At 41.4% G+C, this 15,153-nt stretch overlaps 3 protein-coding genes across 5 annotated transcripts; 1 reads left to right on the top strand and 2 right to left on the bottom strand.

Moving 5' to 3' along the window:
- Nucleotides 1–2,884: 2,884 nt before the first annotated feature.
- Nucleotides 2,885–4,539, bottom strand: prlh2r (prolactin releasing hormone 2 receptor; the record flags this gene model as incomplete). Its single annotated transcript, XM_080042261.1, has 2 exons — nucleotides 2,885–3,172; nucleotides 3,664–4,539. The coding sequence occupies 2 exons, from the start codon at nucleotides 4,537–4,539 to the stop codon at nucleotides 2,885–2,887; spliced, it is 1,164 nt and encodes a 387-aa protein (XP_079898387.1).
- Nucleotides 4,540–8,946: 4,407 nt separating this feature from the next.
- Nucleotides 8,947–11,670, bottom strand: ccdc32 (coiled-coil domain containing 32). The gene is made up of 4 exons (XM_080042482.1): nucleotides 11,560–11,670; nucleotides 11,034–11,274; nucleotides 10,040–10,193; nucleotides 8,947–9,810 (listed from the first exon to the last, which is right to left on the bottom strand). Exons 2-4 carry the CDS (start codon nucleotides 11,260–11,262, stop codon nucleotides 9,621–9,623), a joined length of 573 nt encoding a protein of 190 aa, XP_079898608.1. The 5' UTR covers nucleotides 11,263–11,274; nucleotides 11,560–11,670; the 3' UTR covers nucleotides 8,947–9,620.
- Nucleotides 11,671–11,804: 134 nt separating this feature from the next.
- Nucleotides 11,805–14,970, top strand: pcmtl (l-isoaspartyl protein carboxyl methyltransferase, like). Of its 3 annotated transcripts, none has more exons than XM_080042481.1 (9): nucleotides 11,805–11,854; nucleotides 12,142–12,277; nucleotides 12,790–12,894; nucleotides 12,996–13,027; nucleotides 13,123–13,227; nucleotides 13,353–13,473; nucleotides 13,581–13,666; nucleotides 13,939–14,108; nucleotides 14,288–14,970. In XM_080042481.1, exons 2-9 carry the CDS (start codon nucleotides 12,160–12,162, stop codon nucleotides 14,298–14,300), a joined length of 750 nt encoding a protein of 249 aa, XP_079898607.1. In that variant the 5' UTR covers nucleotides 11,805–11,854; nucleotides 12,142–12,159; the 3' UTR covers nucleotides 14,301–14,970. The 3 variants fall into 3 exon arrangements, 2 of the variants coding, with proteins under 2 accessions (XP_079898607.1, XP_079898606.1); XR_013845226.1 differs by having other exon boundaries at nucleotides 11,806–11,891; nucleotides 13,581–13,676; XM_080042480.1 differs by having other exon boundaries at nucleotides 11,806–11,891.
- Nucleotides 14,971–15,153: the final 183 nt, after the last annotated feature.

Genomic DNA, 15,153 nt, shown 5'->3' on the forward strand with positions numbered 1-15,153 from the left:
TGTAATAAATAATATATGAGTTTGAATGTGTGCTTTTGAGAGATTTCTTATGGATTGTGTCTTGTTTATTTGGCAATTATTCATTTCAGGTTGAGACCTGTAATAATAGTTGTTGTCCACATGGTGGCTCACTCACCTAATTTTTTTTTATCTCGCTGCGATCAAATCACAATGACCACTGACATTTTGAAGGGTTTCAAAACAATAATAAATATACTGATGGGACTGAAAAGAATATTAATTGACTTGTATCTTGCACATATTTGAAGCAGAAGATCTTTATTTGGTTTGTCAATCTCCTGTGTTATCATGATTAGATCATTTCAAACAATCAATTCTCACAACATGTAGTTTTAGCAGCTTGTCAAATGTGTATTTCCTGTTTGTTTCCCAATGGCATATTTTATAAGAAATGTATGTAGCTTTTGTTGACTCTGTTTCAGAAATGTAAGCAATGAAAGGAAACTAAAACTTTCAATTCTTAAGCAAGAAAAAATTCTGAATTTCAGTGATATTATTTATTTGTATTTGCAAATTTGATAAAGTTTGAAGGAAAGCTGAACACGGGCATTTATGTCCTTAAAGAACGTAACATTTAACACTGGATGGCCTCTGCTGGTGTGTGGGCAGTGTGCAGAAGCTGTAGTCGAACGGAAAACACAGAAGAAGTATAATAAAGATTAGAAAAAATACTGAGCCAGCTTTTACACTAATCAGCAGCTTAATTAGCTACAACTAATGAATAAATGGTTGATATGTCCAGCCTTTGCCACTGATAGTTGTACACAATGCAAACTTGACAAAACCAACGTAATCAATTGTAAAACTATAAAGTGAAACAAACATATTTGGAACAATGGTGAGGGCTACTTGAGCTCATTTGAGCTGTGGGGGTACATCATACAAAAAATTGTTGAGGACGACTTCTTTTGATGATATTTAAGCGGCAGGTTTAACTGTGACCATTTAATGTAATAGTAATTTCATACAGTTAATAATAATAATATTATATAATAAATAATAATATAGATTTCCCCACCTGTCAGAAATGACTGAAGAAGTGACAAGAGGTGAAGCTTTTAACTGGGGCCTCATGTCAGCGACGTGAGTCATACTGAAAGCATTTTATTTCAGTAAAGGTCTCTGAGTTGTTTAAATTACACACCTGCAAGTTCTTCCACGGATGACTCACTCCAATTTTCCACCACTCCTCTACTCTTTAGAATCTTCCCTGCCCTCTTTAAGGCCACTCTTTACTACGCACTGTTTACTGAACTACAACCATATTGGCCTAACCTATTTGAAAGTTTCAGATTCTTGTTCGAGAAGTTATTTTCTCTGAAACACACCCAGTCTGTTATGTTGTAAGAATTATTAATATGACAATGTTTTTTTCTGTCTTAGACAAGAGCAAGATAGGATCTTATTGTGAGAAATTGGATTTGTTTTTCCCTGCTGCTCTTTTGGCCTGTGCAAGATCCTCCCCACTGTAGGTAGTGGAAAGCCATAGGATTTTCATGCTCAAGCATGTTCCTAAACCTGTGATTCCTCAGAGGGTATTTCTCCCCACAAGAGCCTTGCGTCAAAACACATCCTGTAAATTAGCAAGTGAAAGCCTGTAAGTAATATTCTTCAACTCAAAATGCCTTGCAAGGTTATTCCAGAATTATCTGGTTTGCTGTTGTTGCTCTATCATCAGACAGCAGACTTTAGAAAACCCCACAGACTTTTAACAATTGGTTTATATTTATATTGGTGTCCTGCTCTTGTTGATGTTGCAGTTGAATTTTTCTTTTGAACATTACAAATGCATAGAATTCAGGGTAACAATCCAAACAGCCTACGAATAAAATGGGACTATAATAGCTCTTGAATTTATACATAAGGCACATACAGTACTTACTGTATCAAGACCACTGACATTTGCCTAAGAAGACTATGTCAAGCCTACTCGCATTTGTATTCTCATTCTCAATCAGACATTATGGCTATCAGTATACATAAGGAGATGAGGGATTTGCACGCACTATATTGTTTGACGATTATTTTGTGCCCCCGTTAGCATAGGTGAGAACATTTGCGCCTCCTTGGAATGATGCAATCTCACCAAGTGTTTGCTAATCTTCTGTTTTTAAAATCATATATTCAGGGATTGACAATCATCCTCCAACCATAAGCTGCTAAAACATATATTTTAGAGTGGGACTATGATTACCCTGGGCCCCAATAGAGGGGAGGGCCCTCTAAAAGCCTGGAATAAAATCTTTATTTTTCTGTGCAATTTTTCATTCATTCAAAAGTAAATAGTATCATAATTAAATTTAGGTGGTAGAATACATTGGTAGAGTGACTGAAGTTTGTATCCGCAAAAAATTGTGTAAGCTCTCTTAGGCCAATTTCACACCTAACAGAACGTGTAAATGGTTTAATCCAACTCTTCAAATTCCCCAAGAAGGGAAAATCGGGGTACAAGAACAGAAAATAAGGAAAGAAAGAAAACTGAAAGAAAACAAGTGTTGACTAATTTATTTCACAAGAAAGGCGAGCGCAACTCACACAGTATAAGACTGGTCCATATTTGCTAAGACTCCAAGCTAATATGTGGTAAAATAAACAGTTCATTATTGACTTCCCTAATAACCACTACAGATCCATGTATTGTGTAGGCTACAGTTCTTTATCTCATATTAAAAAATCAAATGTGCTTTAAATGAACTTCTGTTTCACTCACTTTGTCTATCAGTGTGAAGGCTGACCAGATTTACAGTGTAATTTCTGATGCAAAGTTTTGTCCAACTGGGCTCAAGTAAACACACATTATTGGATTAAATGTGTGTGTGGCGTGCCTATTCGATAAAACAACAATTCAAGCATAGGACCATTGCTATTGACAACACGGTGCCACAGTGGTGGAGGTGCGAAGGTGGGGCGTTCGGTGTGACATTGTCATTACGCTGGACCCTTGACCCCCGTCCTTCCCTTTTCCTCGCCTCCGGGAAACCAAGTGGTGGCAAAGGCAGGACAGGAACTTGTTGTGCAGCGAGGCGTAGATAAAAGGGTTGTAGCACGCGGAGCTCATGGCCAACAGGTGACTGGACACCTGGATGATGTTCACGTAATTCTTCCCTATGATGGAGAAGTCTGTGTCCAGGTCACGGATCAGATTCACCACCTGTAAAGGTATGCTATATATTAAACAACGCATTCATGCAAGGAAAAAGCTATTTTGGGATAAAGTAGCCTAAATAAGAAGCAAATCTTTACGGTAGAGTCGGCTGAAGTTAGCTTAGCACAAAGACGGGGAAACAGCTAGTCTGGCTCCGTCCAACGGTAACCAAATCCACCTTACAGGATTTATAAAGCTCCCTAATTAACACATGTTATCTTGTTTGTTTAGTCAAAACAAAAATCAGAATATAAATATAAGAGATTACACAAAAAAATTCAAACAGGTTTACCGCTGCTTGCAGATTTAGCTTCTGTTGGACAAAGCTAGCGGTTTCCCTCTGTTTACAGTTGTTAAGCTAAGATTTGCTAACCAACTGCTGCTAGGGTTATGGTTATGTGTAAATGTTTGCATAGCCTACTTAAGGACCTTTAAGAATGGATATAATTACATTTTCATATACCATCAAATGAAAAGTCTGTCTTTCCCATGCATACCTGTATGGGGAGCCATGAGAAGGCAAAACAGAGGACGGACATCAGCAGCAGGTAGAAGGTCTTCCTCCTCCGTCTGCTCCACACAGCCCTGGCAGATGTCAGCTCTGGACACGCCGTCAGGCCTGACTTGGTCCTTTGCTTCAGCTGGTAGGATATAGCGCAGTAGGAGATGGAGACGGCAGCCAGCGGCAGGCAGTAGGTGAGGAAGAGAATGAAACAGGAGTAGATGAGGCGTCCTCTCTCCTCGCCGTCCCAGAACTCCTCACACACGGACATCTGCAGCCCGGCGGCCCGCAGGTCCAGGTAGACGGTGTGGAGCGCCGTGGGTGTGGACAAAGCCAGAGAAGACAGCCAGATCAGGGCCACCAGACCCCAACAGAACTGGCACCCTGCTCTCTTGCGGATGGGATAAGCCACGACCACGTAGCGGTCCACCGCGATGGCCATGAGGGACAGGACTGCCGCGTAGACCGCCGCCGACTGCATGACGGTGACAATCTGGCAGAGGTGGGCGCCAAACACCCATCCACGCCGGTCGAAGGCATAGGATGCGGTCAAAGGGACACAGAAGACGCACATGAGCAGGTCGACAACGGCCATGTTGCAGATGAGGAAGTTGGTGGTGCTATGCCTCTTCTTGTTGCGCCAGATGAGAAAGAGCAGGAGAAGATTGCCGGAGCAGGCCACCAGTACCACGGCAGAGTACAGAGGGATGAAGACCAGCTTCAGGTTGGACAGAAGGTCCAGGCCGGAGAAGGAAGGGGCTGAGAACGTCGAGGTCGAGAAGAAAGGGTGAGAGGAGTTGCAACAGGAGGAACTAGAGTAGGTGGAGGAGGAGTTCACCCTGGAGAGGTTCATTAACTCCTCCCAGTCCATCGCTGCAGAAGCGAGAAATGAGTGACAAACAATTGATATTAAAGGTTATAGATGACAAGAGATGAGACACAGTGGGGCAGACCCATTAGTGGTCATCGTCAAAACTCTCGATCAATGTCAATTAAAAAGCTGTAATCTTGTGAGTCCCCCTTAACAATTACAAATGTTTAACTTTCACCTGTCACCCTTCATGTTTCTCTGCCCCTCCAAATATTTTCCATCTCTAATTGTTTGCCACATTTTTCTTGATAACCAGACAGGGTTCATTTATCCAATCCACGCAGGCTTTACTCTGTCTCTTTTGGCTAAAACGAACCGACTCTCAAAGATTGTCATCCTGAACATTTGCCAAAACATCGGCACATTAATATACATTGACGTCAATGATTTTGCTGAGCAATAAGAAATACTCATCGCCTGGGACTGCAGACCGCACACAATCAGATGTGATTCAAGAGCGTGAAAATGGTCCTGAAGCTGATTTACTCCATACTTTGCCCAGAGGCTTGTAAAGGCAGTCACTCGTGACTGTGACTTTGATTTGGTTAAAAAAAATAAAAAATAAAAAAAGACAACCGGGCAGCAATAAAGATAGAATAGCGCTTTGATGTATTTTCTATTCAAATCTGCAAGATAAGCTGAAGGTAATGTAAAGAACACCTGAGCTGGGCTGAATGGAATTTCAGGGTATCATCACTGGCTGCACTGTATCATCGTTTTCTCAGTTTCATTCATAATAAAAGCAGACATTCACACTGCATCAACATTAATAAATAACCAATAATCACTGTCTACGAAAGGACTCCGGTCAGATAACCCATGAATATGCTTAATTCATCTGAATTTTTTAAAGTAAGATTGGTTGCATCGGATCCAATAGACATGATCAGAAAAAAATAATAGTTACTATTTCTCATGCTGGATCAAGTCATCCCAATATTATCGTGATAAATTGATGGCATTTATAAATCTGCTCGTGAACTGCATTTTTGTAATACATACAAAGACATCTCAATCTTATTGATATTAAACAACCATTTCTTCTGTAAGAAATAATCATACAAGTTTGACAGTTATCAGAGTGAATTCAAGTTGAGAATAAAAAAATATATATACCTCAGAGAGATGTCAGTCAGACATTTTTTTCAAATGACTTGGACGGTCCAGCAGCCGTTTGTGTCCGCTGTCTGCAGGGAGTCGAACTGTTGTGCTACCTCACGTCACCAATGCAGCGTGGCTCTGATACAGAATAGTCTCTTTCTCTCTCTCTCTCTCTCTCTCCCTTTCTCTCTACCCCTCAGACACACATAGCATAGTGTCCATGTGAGTGAGTCACTTCCAGGATGATAAAGAAAAGGTTGCCTGTCACTTAAATCTTTGCTTCACCCCCACTAAACAATCATGATAATCTGCTACGATGGTCCTCTTGGGAACTGTAGTGCCTGTAATAATTAGTGAATTTATAATGACCCTCTTCCCATTTTTATTGTAATTATCATCTGCCCTGGAACGGCTATAATTTTCCTTTGGGACTTACAATGTGTCTGTGATTTTATGCTGTCAATTTACAGTGATCCCGACACAATCAGGCCACCTTCTTATGAAGCGAACCCAGAAGCAACATTCGGCAACAGAACAGTCAGGGACACCATGATCGATCTCCAGCAGTGCACATTCCTAATATTTATAAAAATAATACTTGTTCAAAATGATTCATCAATTGAGTTTCTGCAAATGGTACTGCAGGACCAAACTAATTTGCGTTAGGACTACTGTATGGGGAACAGCAGTTGTGTAAATGTAACCCTCTGGGATATTGGTCTTTATTTAATATGTATTGTTCCCATAATATAGAAACATTTGTTGGATTATAAATGGCTCAAAAGAATAGAATTTCAACTTTACAATATGTGCATTGGTTTGCTGGCTTCACATTTGCAACCCAACGCCACAGTTTTTTTTAGAGGACTCTTTACTGTGTGTGATTTTTACTTTTATTTCATAATAACAAAGAGGGCCACATCAAGCACATTACATAATGGGGCCTTTTGGACCTGCTTGGTTTTTCTGCAGAGGAACCAGCCAAACCACAAAGCTAGACTTAGCAGGTCTGGGAGGTCATGAACTGTTCTTTCCTCTATCTAGTGTCTTCCTTTCAGAGCACGGAGCTGATTGTGTCTGCAATAGCAACAAAGTGATAGAACAGTATGCGCTACCACTCCATCGACTCATTGTGGAAACTGTACTGTACCAGCTGGTCTGAGAAATCCACACCTCTCATGTGTTTGCTTGCCTGACTCTTCACTTTCCTTTGCACCTGCCACCAGAGTGTGCATTGTGGAGCAGGCGGCAACCTTGCATGTGTTGGTCCATCCACATCACAACCACAGGCAGGCCACCTGATGATGCTTTTGGTCTTCTTTTATTTATTAAGGTCATGGGTGATCATCTTTTATTCATGGCCAAAACAAGTGTTTCAACAAATACACGATATCCAGGCTTAACTTTGGATATTACTGACAAAATAGATTGTATTCTGAGTGATTTATCAGAAGGAATAACGGGAAAGATGGTGATAGATACCCCTTAAAAATACTAACTGTAACAGCAGAAAAAAAGCCATTACTTGTAAATGGGTACAGGTAGATCCTCCTTCGATAAAAAATTGGCTAGAAATGATTAACGAAATCCAAGAAATGGAAAGACTGACCTTCCCGCGGAGATTGCAAAAAGATCCGTATTTAGCAAGATGGAAGAAGTGGATTGAATGTTTGCTGGATTGATGTTATGGTGCCCGGTTGTATTGTCCTGTTTGTTATGTTTGTTCGCATTGAAAAGCCAAATAAAAATGGAAGTATAAAAAAAATAAGAATAGATTTGTTTTCTGTTTTCAGTTCCTGCGGATACCTGCCAGTTTCAGAACTCTAAAGAACTCAACAGTGGTGAGGACCCAGGGTTATGTTGGTCCTTTATTGGAGATGCTTTTCCTCAACCTGTATTATTACACAAGGTTTTGTGGCTTTTGTGGAAAAAAAGCTTGAACAGGTCGAGTGGGCTGTAGCTGCTGCAGAGATGTAGTTAACGTCCTTGCTTGGAGGAGAGATGTATTTGATGGTGGAGGAGTATCATCATCCATCTCTGTTCTATAACAGTCATCTTGCTCGGGGCCCTAAACTGTCACAATGGGGCGACCGAAGACCTCAATCCAGATTTTTGTTGCGAGTCTGGAGAATTTAATGGTCTCCGTGTGCAGCCATGACCCTGACCACTGATAGTTGCCAGAGGTGCTGCTGTGTGCAGAATTTATGTCACAGTAGTTAAGTTGTTTTGGACCTCGATTTGAGATCCAAAAATGTCCTTTCAATGGAATCAGTTCTTTAAATTACATTTACTGAAATAATATATAATGCATGCTTTTTGAAACTCAATGAATATGAATTGTAGAGATGTAACATTAATTATTGGAGGTTATTTTGTTTAACACTATACATATTATAATTCAAATTTAAATACTTTTTCAGGGATTTGCACTACGGGTTAAGTTGCTGCTGATGAGCTTTTTCGTCTGGGGATTACTTTAAACACGCCTTCCAGAGATGGGAATTACATTTTACCGGTAATCCAGGATGGGTGCCAATCATACCATTTTAATTTCCCTGCCATTCTGGGCTTCACACACTATTATCCATCATAACAATCCAACCTATTACTACAAAGCACGGCTCAGTGAGACCTGGACAGTTTTGTCGGGTCACTAAATTCACTGGCTGAAATAGTAATTGTAAAAGCGTCCTCCAGAATATAGTGATATAAATCCATTTTAATATGTCAAGATAGAAGGCAAAATTGGTTCTCCACTTGAGAGAAAATGAGAACATTGTTTTACCTCGACTGACTTCACTCTCTGTCGTGTCCGGGTCCTGGAAGATAGACAGCAGGCTAATGGAGAGGTTACCCCAGAGGTTTTCATGGAGGATGAGGCTGTTGTTTCGTATTTTCAAATTAATTATACTTAAGAGGATTAGAGGATAGGGGGGGATCATCTTTTTTTCCAAAAATATTTCTTTTTGTGCTCATTCAACATGCTGGTAATTTCAGAGGTTGTTTAATTGTGTTGCATGGTCAAAGGAACTGCATCATACTGAGCAGCATCATCTCTGTTGTTTACGCATTTGTACATTTATACTTCTATCTAAGGGCTATCATCCACATAATTCCTTCCCTTACACCTGATCTTAATTTATTACCACCAAATCCCTAAACAATGACCATACTTCTCACCTTAACCCCTTAAATAAATCCTTATTTTTAAAAATATGCCCTCACTTCTACAGTCTAAATCTGATATTGGTCCCTTGAAAAGGCAAAAGTACAAAAGCACACAAATGTTTAATTGCATTTCGGCTGCACCTCAGCTCTCTAGTTCAGTGCAAATGAAAATAATTACTTTATTTTATTGAAATTGAAACATGGGTAAAACTTCACATTTAAAATCAACATGGCAAAAATTAAAGATGATACACAATATGCTACAATACGTCAAGGAATACATTTCCCACTCTAGACATCACTATTCGTAAAAACAGAAAAGTAATCTCTCTGCGAGATGATGAAATACTCATGTCATCAGAATCTAATTTACACCATTGTTCTACTGCGCGTGTGTCTTTATTGACATTTGTGTCCAAAGAAGAGAGTCGTCCTGTTCACAGATAGAGTGGGAGACGCTAGACAGATTAGATACAAATTGTGCTGCTACAGGACAAAACAGAGTCTTTTTCAGATACTTCATTATAGATGTTCCGTGGTGTAATTAAGTTGAAGGGATGGAAAGCAAGGACAAAACGTGAATGGATAAGAATCCATCACTCAGTTGCCGGGGATACAGAGGATGATGACCAGGCTGTAATGGCTTCTTCGATCGCCGTTAACAAAAGCTTTGGCCAAAACACCGCTATGAAATTACGTAGCTCAAAATGAGAGTGTGTATGTTCGTGTGTTGGGTAGGGGGGAGCTAATTTGGAGTGCTACTGAATGCACTCCAATTTAGCTCTTCTTTCAGTTATATTATACCAACGCACTCATTTCTCCGGGCTGTGGGTGTCATCTTCCTGGCCGTTGTGTCCCTCTTCCTGCGTGTCCTCTTCGCTCTGTGTTTGGTTGGGTTCTGCAGCGTCCTTATTCTCAGACGGCCTCAGGAGATATTCCAGCTCCTCTGCGCTGATGGCCACCTTCTCAGGAATCAACCACCTCTTGAAGTGTTCGATGGCACTGGGGAAGGTAGAGGGAGGCACAAACACACAGACACAGACACACACACACACACACACAAAAGAGAGTCAAAGAGGCACTAAAATTGAAGAGACGTTTATTTCAAGCTGTTCATTAGCTGGGAGACCATGTGAAGTTTTGCTGTTGTCTGGAAAAGCTAATGACACAAAATAAAACTATCGTCAGGATATCCCTTTGCGTAACAGCATAATCTGTCCCACCGTCCTACCCATCATCCATGTCACCGCCTTGGAATAGCTCTGAGGTCTGGGCATCGTGCAGGAAGCGGTCCCAGCATTCTTTCTTAGCCTGAGACAAGGAGCGCAACATGTCCCTGGACGTCACATCACTGGGCTGGCCTTTCAGTTTCTTCAGTCGGTTCTCTGCACCAAAATGTAAACAACAAAAACGACAAAATAATGACTTCTACAACTACAATCAAATGTTAACAGTTTTAGTGGTGGGTCTTTTAGAAATCACACACAGCGGTGTTCAGACCAGTGTTAAGGCTCTTGCACACCGAGTCCGTATTTTTCGTCTGCGTTTTTCATATCTTGATCCTGAGCAGCATCTGGCAGTATGGTAGGAACCCATATACACAACAACAACAACACATAGGATGTGAAAACTTATAATGACGGACACATTTTTGGGAGGCAGGTAAACGTGATTGAGACATCGTGAGCTTGTATTTTTCTTTTTAACGTGCGACAATTTAGGACGAAAAATACTGACTCTGTGCAAGAGCCTTAACTCTAAAATTTCTCTCAATATTGCCTGCTTTATTTCACAAATCATTTTCATATACAGTCTATCAACTAGTCAACAAAGTCTGTTTTTGTAGGGTTGTAGTCAGGACCACCTAACCTGAGACCAAGCCATGACCATCACCAAAATTGTATAGAGTCTGAGACACGACCAAGACTTTGAGTGGTCGAGACCAAGTGAAGACTGGGACCAGACAGAGTCACTCACTGCTGGGGGGAACAGCTATTCATAGTATGCTAACACATGTTTTCCTTCTTTTTTAAACTGTTAAGAATAAGTCAAAACTATTATGAAAAATACCTCAGAATACAACCCAGAGGAAAGCACTTTGAACCCCTATCATCTCCATCAAATCTCCCACACAACCTGGCTGAGAAATATGTACATAGGATGGAAGACAGGCTGAGCTACATGCAACATGAGGGCAGACACAGAGACAGGGAGGATGCCTGTACCTAGACTGGCTATGTAGATCTCTGAATCCTCCATGGGTTCCCAATTGGCGCTGTCGTTTGTCCCATTTGACTGTCCGTTGACCTGGGCTCCTGCTGGCTGGAAACAGTCCCTGAAATCCGTGTTGTTCTGCGGGGTTTCTTCAGCTCTCGCCTCCGGCAGACTGGAGCAGATCTGGGTCCACAGCTCCCCGCTGGACTGGACCTCCTGACTGTCGAAGTCGTCAACCATCCTGGAGTCTCACTGAAGTCAAAGCAGATGTCAACATCAGTGTTCAACATCAGCTTGCGTTAACCAAACTTCTTCTACTCAAACAAATGCTTCTTTCAGCAACATTAAAAAAGGACATTAAGTGAGACATTTAAATACATGAGACAAAGGAAAAGGGAGACGACGGAGATGTACAGCAATCAAATACAGAGCATGCTAGAGCTAAATTGCAGTCCAACCTATTTTACTGACTTAATGTTATGCATTTTAACTATTCTTCAAACCGTTCATCATTATGATTAAAAAAGACACCCTTACCTGTGTAAAAAGCTCAAAAGACTGAATGTTATCCCCTCTAATGTATGAATTCAGAGAGTAAACATTAGCCTCGCGAGCTAACCGTGGCCGTGATCCACAAAAAGCCCATTTCCTTATTTGGCCTCGTATGATTGGACGTTGCAACCGTCCATCCTTCTGTTCCTAGATGTGATTGGATCTCCACAGCGTCGGCGTTGGCTAGTCCGCGTCTGATTGGCAAGGCGCTGGGGCTGGCGGAGGGAGGGACAACCAGGAAGTTGGTTCCAGCTGGAAGGAACGGGGGCGAGCTACGAAGGTAAACAGTCTGCTGACCTCTGTTGAATATTATTATCGTGAGTATTTACTCTTTTAAGGAGCTTTGACAACTATTGGGCAATATTACCAAGTTATATTGTTAGGTTAATTTTCCCTTGTAGCTGCATGCATCTGGGTCAGCTCGCGCGCTCGAGTTCAGTTAACATGTGAAAAATCTGCTTTGACTGAAAATCACCAAAATCCGTCACCTTTTTCATTGCCACATGAAGGACACAGCCAGGCTTTTACATGCATGTTTGAGTTATGTATCTGTCGTTTGACTATCAGGGGGATCCAGTGTGGGAGATGCTAACAGCGTGGCGCCTGGCAGTAGTGGCAGTCCCCATGGGTGTGCTGCTGTCCCGGACCATGGCGTGGATGTCCAACGGCAAAACAAACCCAGAGCTCATCAGCAGGCTAAGGGGTAATGGACTGACTACAAGGGCACGAGCAAATAAGTCATCATAAAGTGTTTGTGCCAATAGAAAAAATGCAAAGCCTAAATGAGAAAGTGTGTGTGTGTGTGTGTGTGTGTGTGTGTGTGTGTGTGTGTGTGTGTGTGTGTGTGTGTGTGTGTGTGTGTATAATCGAAAATGAAAAACCTTTACATAGAATGGCAAAATTTGATTAAATGTTATCGCTTTGTTCTGTTATGTTTATTCAAGCGGTTTGTAACTGAGGAGGCAAACGTTAAGAAAAATGTATCCCTGAGCTGTTATGCATCCATCCTTTTAAGACGAGAGAACGAGCAAATGTAGGCTACATCATGATTTTGCAATGAATACAATCGCAAACCAATATCAAAATATGATTAGTATGTTGATAAGTCTCCTAGATGTTTTCTTCTTCATCTCAATGGCTGCATAAATAAGTTTTCCTCACATTACACATTTTTTAGTTCAGTTCAATGTCATTTCGTCCTCTTCTGTTCTCCAGATCATGGGGTGATCCGCAGCGACAGAGTGTTTGATGCCATGCTGGCTACAGACAGAGGGCTCTACTCCAGAGACTATCCATATGCTGACTCTCCTCAGTCCATAGGTATTCACTCCAGTCCAAGTGCACACACACTGTCCTGCCCATACATTGTGTTTAATGAGCACCGATGTGACTCTTCATGTGAATTTCTTTTGTAATCACAGGCTACAGGGCAACCATCAGTGCGCCACACATGGTGAGAAACAAACACTGCACTGTTCTGAGATGTGAGCAGATATATTTAGATAAACTATAATTTACACATTTTAACCTCTGGGCCTGCTTTGACAGCACGCTCATGCATTGGAGCTGTTAAGTGACAAACTAACTGAAGGGGCATCGGCACTGGATGTGGGTTCAGGAAGTGGATATCTCACTGCCTGCTTTGCAAGGATGGTAAGTTCTCTTTAGACTCTGCCCATTTCTCACTGTACACACTTACTGTTTCACCTACAATAAGTTAGCATAATAATAATATACAGTATGTGAGTTCAATAGCTGGATTTTTCTATTGTTTGTAGACAGGACCCAGCGGTAGAGTGGTTGGCATTGAACACATCGAGGAACTAGTTAAAATGTCAATAAAGCATGTGCAGGATGATGACCCAGAGCTGCTCACCTCTGGACGCATCAAACTTGTTGGTGAGTCGTGGGTTTTGTCAAAGTCATTGCTCTTTCAAATGTTGATGTTGAAACACGACTACAAAACACTATAAATATCATGTTGTGTACCCTTCACCTGTCCACAGTGGGAGATGGAAGGCTCGGCCACCCTGAAGGAGCGCCGTATGATGCCATTCACGTTGGTGCAGCCGCAGCTACTATTCCTAAGGCTGTAAGGACACGTATGGCTTTTACTTTTTACTTGAGAATAAAAATCATGTATTTCTTCAGCTCTGTCCATATTGAAGGCACAGCGAGTTGAGGTTGAAAACTAAATGCTGTATACAGACGGTCTAAATTGATTCCTTAACGGCTTGCAATCAGAAGAAGTCCTTTTCTCTCATCTATAAGCTTTGTCTCCAACCTGACTGACTGAACTAAACATGCCTCTTGAACTGGACAATGAAGTCATGTGAAATGTCTGCTTCCTGTCTTTTGGTATAGCTCTTGGAGCAGCTGAAGCCCGGTGGGCGGTTGGTTCTCCCAGTGGGCCCTGATGGTGGCAGTCAGGTGCTAGAGCAGTACGATCGGCAGAGCGACGGGACCTTTCTCAAGAAAGCTTTGATGGGAGTGATTTACGTCCCCTTGACTGACAAGAGGCGCCAGTGGCCGGGGTATTACATATCAACACTTATCATTTTTTTTTAAAGAAATCCGTTAATTTATACACAAAAACCTAAACAATACCCCCATTAGGTGCCTTCGTTATCTCAGGTGTGTTTTCTGCAATCGTGTTGTGGTCACATCTACCTACATGCTGTATGTTGTTCATCACAAATCCTTCTCTCCTCAGAGGTGAGCTTTGACTGCAGTGTGGTTGCCCCTGCAGGAGGTGGCGTTGGTGCTGCATCTCCGGGGCCCCATAGCGCTCCACGTGGTTCCACTGAGCTCCTGTCTTAACGGCCACCTGCTACTACTGGGTCGTCACCTAGCAACGTAAAAGGAAGAACTCGCAATGTTTGTACGACCAGATTGTCTCCCCAAGAGGGGCTGAAACAGTGAGCAACTCCGGCTGGACTGATGACCTCACTCCCATAATCATTGGAGCCTGTTAGAGAGCGATGACTGAGGATATTGTGGATGACAAAGAAAAGGTTGTTTGACATTTAAACGATTCACAGATTTAGAAATGGTCAGTGAAGTTCAACAATTAGAAAAATGCAGTTACAGCTTGAGGAGCCATATTATGTTTTCCTCCATGTGATTCTGGGACATGCAAATGAATGGTAAGTGTGTGAATTTGTGTGTAATCCTATGGGAATGCTTCGGTAATAAAACCATTAACACAAATAAATAAATCCAAGTACAAGTACAGGAATTTTAATAAAATCCCGCAAATTTAAATATATTTAATGTTAAGAACTTCTTTCTGGCTATATAGCCTACTGTATGTGTATGATATTTTTGAGCAAAGAAAGCATTGTGCCAAACATTTAATAATGTGTACATTTAAGATTTTGTAATAAAACCCACTAAACTGACACTTCACTGTTTCCATTTTTGCTTCTTAGTCTACTACGCTGGAATTTAAATTAAGTTATTTATCTTAACTTGCTTTCAACCACATGATGAAGCATTCAATTTTTTAGTTTTTTTGTTTACTAAATACACTTTACGAACAGTTGGTGGCGATATTTGCCCGGTGAGGAGGTTTTTTAG

The sequence above is a fragment of the Ammodytes marinus genome (assembly GCF_949987685.1).
Source record: "Ammodytes marinus genome assembly, chromosome: 15".
NCBI classification, from domain to species: Eukaryota; Metazoa; Chordata; class Actinopteri; order Uranoscopiformes; family Ammodytidae; genus Ammodytes; species Ammodytes marinus.

Excerpts from the sequence above, each read along its gene's own strand:
- ccdc32 (XM_080042482.1), bottom strand. The coding sequence starts at position 11,262 with ATGGTTGACGACTTCGACAGTCAGGAGGTCCAGTCCAGCGGGGAGCTG. Across the intron at positions 10,194-11,033 it reads GATCTACATAGCCAGTCTAG|AGAACCGACTGAAGAAACTG; the intron begins GTACAGGCATCC and ends ATTTTGGTGCAG. Across the intron at positions 9,811-10,039 it reads GGCGGTGACATGGATGATGG|TGCCATCGAACACTTCAAGA; the intron begins GTAGGACGGTGG and ends TACCTTCCCCAG.
- pcmtl (XM_080042481.1), top strand. The coding sequence starts at position 12,160 with ATGCTAACAGCGTGGCGCCTGGCAGTAGTGGCAGTCCCCATGGGTGTG. Across the intron at positions 12,278-12,789 it reads GCTCATCAGCAGGCTAAGGG|ATCATGGGGTGATCCGCAGC; the intron begins GTAATGGACTGA and ends TCTGTTCTCCAG. Across the intron at positions 12,895-12,995 it reads TGACTCTCCTCAGTCCATAG|GCTACAGGGCAACCATCAGT; the intron begins GTATTCACTCCA and ends TTGTAATCACAG.